This window comes from Nicotiana tabacum, chromosome 6 (genome assembly GCF_000715075.1).
Source record: "Nicotiana tabacum cultivar K326 chromosome 6, ASM71507v2, whole genome shotgun sequence".
Taxonomy (NCBI): domain Eukaryota; kingdom Viridiplantae; phylum Streptophyta; class Magnoliopsida; order Solanales; family Solanaceae; genus Nicotiana; species Nicotiana tabacum.
This window is the reverse complement of record NC_134085.1, coordinates 36,669,656-36,675,109: the sequence shown is the minus strand read 5'-3', so window position 1 is coordinate 36,675,109 and position 5,454 is coordinate 36,669,656. Positions and strand designations below refer to the sequence as shown.

The following is a 5,454-nucleotide window of genomic DNA, read 5'->3' as shown; positions in this document are numbered from 1 at the left end:
CTTTAAGTACATAAGAAGTATAATTTTCACTTCAGACATATTTTGCTTTAACTGCATGAAAACAATGGTTGCACTTCAAGCTTATTTGGAAAGTCCAATTTTTTCACTTCAGACCTATTTACCCTTAAGTGCAAGACTTAATTGGCCTTAAGTGCATTGCAACTTCAGACCCGATAAGTCTGAAATTGATTCTAAAGCGGATAGGCTTGCAAAATTTTGTGCAAAGCAGGTATAACTTCAATTGTGACCCCAAACTGGGCATAGATGCAAATGCCCCAACAATAAATGATCATTCAGGGGAAAAAAGAGGCGCACCCAGTATATTTCTCGAAATGCTATAGAGACACTCGTTAGTTCAACGAAGACGAAAGCAACCAGGGTTTTTCCCCACACAAGATAGACCTACGTGGGGTAAAAATAAGGTTCGAGACACATTATATTGGTCCAACATATATTCACGACCATGATCGATCTTTTAGGCACCTCCTCAGGACTTGCTCTAATTTCACCGAAGCATGACATACCTTTTACAGACTTCCAGTACTAGATGATGAAAACAATTACTACATAGAAACACAGCATTATGAATCACTGGGAGGCGTAGTATCTGCTTCAGATGATCGAACTATTGCTTCAATTGTATCCATGTCAATCGTCATAACATCCTCAACTTCAGCCTCTTCTACCTCAGTCATTACTTCATCTGAATCACCTGCACTGGCTATAGGTTCCACCCCATTAGACACTGAATTAGATAGAATTGGGGCACCGTTGGTTTCTTCTCTATCTGGTGCTGTTGCATTTTGCATGTTAGAAGATGCATTTGGGTCACTGGAGATCGTCAATGTTGATGTAACTAGCAAATTCTGCAGACAGGTAAAGCACTCATTATGCTCCAGAACTGTCATAACAGAGTTACATAACAGGGGAAAAAAAGAAGTCTATTCAGCCGCTAGCACTTCTTCAGACACTAAACTTGAGATATTTTAGAAAAAAAGGGAAACCTTTTTTCCTTTTTTCTTTTAGTACAAGTTCTCAAAAGAAAAGAAGAAAAATTGGCATAAGAGCATGCTAAAACTCCTTAAATGAAGGACCTCAGATCCAACAGTGATGGAAGTGACGACTAAGCTCAACAAAGCATCTTACACTACTTAGTACTAAGAGGTTTTCTCCAGAAAGTTGGCATTCAAGATTTGAAGGTTGAAAGATGTCGAGATGCCACATCAATGAGATTTAAGATGTAAAACTTTAAAAGCACTATAAGGGCAGAATTCACATCGAAGTCCAACCTTTTCTAGAGCCAATGCAAGCTTTGACAGCTTGGAATAAATGTTCCGTGCATCCAACAAAATCTGCTCAATATTACTCAAAAGATTAGTAACATTGAAAAACCAATATATCAGTTGTTTAATTGACAGCAATAGCAGCGACAACATAATACAAAATACACTCAAAAGAATATTAAGATTGAGCTTGCTCCCACTAAGCTGCTTAAGACGACTGCCATACTGGAAAAACACCTTTTTTTTTCATGAAATAGAGAACAAAGCTTTAAAATTTAAGGAAAAGAAAATCAGATGGAGTGAAGTACTAACATATAAAACAATCTGAAATTCATATTTAAAAAGAATGTCACACCTCACATAGTCTTTGCAACGTAAATGGAGGGCCTTCAGCAAAGCTGTTGAGAGCTGCAAAATCAAGGTAACAGGGTGATGTCGGAAAGATCAAAATCAGAGTAATGAACCACGAAAACAAGAGCTTATCTCAACTGCAACAGCCGAGCATCAAAGAAGTCAAAACTAAAAGTCAAATGTGAACATGGTATTATGTTGAAAGCTTGGTTACAAAGCCAGCCTGGAGAAAACACCATTGAAGCACCAACACTTCTGGATTTTTGGTTCAACTTCCAACTTATAAGTCTGATTTGCAATAATAACATTTTTTTGACAGGTAAATTTAGTAATATAACAAGAATTACTTTTCACGCGATTGAGGCATTACATTTTTTAAGTTATAATAATTTCAGGTGAGTGGTTTCTAGTCCAATGGGTTGCACCAGACGACCTTAATAACCATAATCGAGAGATAAGTAGATGAGTGAAAACTCTTGAAATTATGATATTGAAACAGATGCATGAGACTTGCTAGTAGAGAAGAGAGTAACAACACGAATACGAAAACTGTTCTTTGTTTATGTTCTTCATGAGACAAACCATAACCCGCTACTGGAATGCAGAAAAGGGGAGGCAAAGATACTTTTAACAGTAAGATCACCATTAAGAAAGTATGGAAAATATTCATTTAGATGTAACTATATCATCATAATACATGGTGGTTCATGAAGCAGGCACACAATCCAAAATATAGTTTATGAGGTAAGCTTTTCTCAGGAACTCTTTAAGTAAAGCGGTAAGCTTTTAGCCTTGCTGGTTATTGCGTTGTTGTTGGTATCTTTCTGAATTCCTTTGCTGTTACTGATATACCGGAAACAACCTCATCTTGTGCCGAGGGTCTACCGGAAACAGCCTCTTTACTCCTCCAGTGTAGGGGTAAGGTCTGCGTACACACTACACTCCCCAGACCCCACTTGTGAGATCTGATCTCACTGGGTTGTTGTTGTTGAACATGCTAAGAGATTAAAAAAAAAATTGACTAAGTACCAATATGCAAATAGACTTGTTTGACCATTTCATATCAACCTACCAAGATGAGGATTATTTTGCCCCTCTTACTCAACTTCTACCTTTTTTTCTCAATTCAACCTATCTTTTTGACGAGCCGAGGGTCTATCAGAAACACCTCTCTATCTCCATAAGGTAGGGATAAAGTTTGCGTATACACTACTCTCCCATGACCCCACATGTGGAATTACACCAAGTTTGTTGTTGTTGTAACCTATCTTTTTGACATCTCATTCCCTCCCTATTGCCAAAGAGCACATCTTAAAGCATCTATACCTAACATGCTATCAAGAAGCGAGTCCCAAGCTAAACACTTGAAACAATCAAATATGCAAACACATGTTATACAGCTGGCCAACACAAACAGAACAATCAAGTTCTTTTGATAACAGAACAATCAATTTTAAAAGAGCCTTACACTTCTACGGCATGTGAATTTTCTTTTTGCTTCAAGTAATGACACAAAAAAGGACAATATAGGAATGCATTGTAGGATATCATCATGATATTATGTGTCATCTTATAGAATTGGTACAATCAAACCATGCTAACTGCCCCTTATGTCAAAGGAGAACAACAGAGATAGGTAAGGCAAATGACAGCGGAAATACCATCATCCAACCTTTTCACCAACTCGGGAAAGCTCTCTCCTAAACAAGATTGTTGCTGTTCGGTAGTCATTTTTGCCTCTGGATAGTCTGACAGGACCTTTAGTAAAGAATTCAATTGTGTTTGAAAGTTAATACACATTACGAGAAATATCAACCAGCATAAATTGGAAACGTCACTTTTAAGAAGCTGCCATATGCTGACAACTTGGCATACCTCCCCATACCTGCTTAAGATGGAATGACAGCATGCCCTTGAGTTTGTCCCAGTCATGCCTGAGCCGAAACACAAACAGGATAAATTATTCATGACATGGAACTTCCCAAACTATAATGCAATAGACAAGAATACAACAAAGACAACTCTTTTTCTTATACTTTATCTCCTTTGGATCAGAAGACAATTCTTTCTTCTTTCTTCAATGTGATGATTGGGTATGACCTGGGTTAGATTACTATATTTACTTCCCTAGCTAAAAGAAGAAAAGACAGTTCCACATGGAATAGCTTTTCGCAAATGCTTCAATAAGTTTTAAATTTATAGATAATGAAAGAAAACCCTAAATTGGATCTATATCATAAGCTTTTCTTCTGATCTATGGATAGTTGATTGTAAGCTAGGTTGAGAAAAGAAACCCATAAAGATGCTCCTTGCCAAGGGGCGATGGGAAGAACAAAAAAAATCTTTAATAAGCTAGACAAAGATTGTCATTAAGTGGGGCAAAATAAGTTGATTCAAGTGACGAATGAACAGAAAAATTAATAACACTACTTGGATGGTGAACTGCACATGATACATGGGTGGGTCAAGGGAACTCGTCATGCCCATGGCCGCTTCCTGACAACATGTTCCATTTGGTTACAATTTGAGCTTAAAGAAATTATTATTTGGACTCCACCAGTACATCAAATAGAATATACTACTAAACAAAGGTTGCAATCAAAGATATACATAATATTAGAGCACAGAGGCGGACCCAGGATTTGAAGATGATGGTTGCACCACTATCTTTAATATAGAAGGAGGCGAGGACTTCGTCGGTAGTCCTTGGGTCTCGCTGGATGCCGGAGAACTTCCGGTGATGACTTAAGCGTGAGTTAGGCAAGAGATGAAGTTGTGTTTGAAAATTGGGGGAAGGGATTCTAAGTTTTGTACTTTGCCAACGAAAGGAGAGCAGTGATTTAGGGCTTTTTATAGGAGGGGTTTAATCAAAGAAAAAGGGGATTGGTGAGTTTGGTTTTGGGGGGGGGGGGGGACCTTAAGGAAGAGAGTTGAGAGAGCATTCGTACCCAGGACATCCCACACATCTCAAGGTATATAAATACATATTCATTTACATACAAAAAAAAAATTCGAGATTTATTGGGTCCGGTGACCCCCTACCATACACGTAGGTCCACCTCTGTTGGGGCAGAAACAAGATAAAAAAGAACAAAAAGAGACATGGTATCTTGTTTACTATAAACTGAGGGCTTACGACAATAATGTAGGGGTGGACATCGGTCGGTTCGGTTCGGTTATGAATATTATCGGTTTAGCATATCGGTTATCGGTTTACAAATATGATAAACCGATAAGATATTACTTATCGGTTATCGATCATTATCGGTTCGGTTATCGATTTACCCGATAAGATAACTCAATCTAGAGTTAAGCAAAAAAGAGAAGAATTCACATATAGTATACTACCCAATTCTGCGTTCTAGCCACAACTAATATTTGAAGAATGTTTCATTTTGACAAATTCATGACATGTGCAATCTCAAAAATTGATACTACAACTCCACAAGCATTCCATCTCCATTTCATTGGAAATATTAGTTAAAAGGAACATAAATTACAATTTTTTGGGTTCCTACCAAGCTATAATCAAGAGATCAATCATTTTCCAGAGTCCAATGGTAGCAAGAGCAATAAGAGTACTAGTAATTCAAAAGTTGTCCAAACACAACTGAAATAGTGTTAATTCTTCAACAATCCAAATACATTAATAACAATACAAAGTAGTAGCAATTTCACCTTAAAATTAAAAAGTACAAACATAGTACTAAAACACGAGCACAAAATAAAGAATCGAAAACAATCAAAAATCCTATATTTTTATTATCGAACTCTACTGTAAAACTCAAAAGAAAGGAACGAAATTTGTTCTTAATAAAGA

At 37.1% G+C, this 5,454-nt stretch overlaps 1 protein-coding gene across 3 annotated transcripts in view; it reads right to left on the bottom strand.

Annotated features, from left to right (window-relative positions):
• Positions 1–271: 271 nt before the first annotated feature.
• Positions 272–5,454, bottom strand: part of LOC107776329 (uncharacterized) — an 8,014-nt gene continuing 2,831 nt past the window's right edge. The window contains exons 3-7 of one of the 3 annotated variants that reach the window (XM_016596212.2): positions 3,520–3,568; positions 3,296–3,392; positions 1,639–1,691; positions 1,290–1,352; positions 272–866 (exon numbers count right to left, since the gene is read on the bottom strand). In XM_016596212.2, coding sequence (XP_016451698.1) covers positions 582–866; positions 1,290–1,352; positions 1,639–1,691; positions 3,296–3,392; positions 3,520–3,568 — 547 coding nt within the window. In that variant the 3' untranslated portion in view covers positions 272–581. Of the gene's footprint in view, positions 867–1,289; positions 1,353–1,638; positions 1,692–3,295; positions 3,393–3,509; positions 3,569–5,454 lie in introns of all 3 variants that reach the window. The other 2 variants (XM_016596213.2, XM_016596214.2) reach the window with 2 other exon arrangements.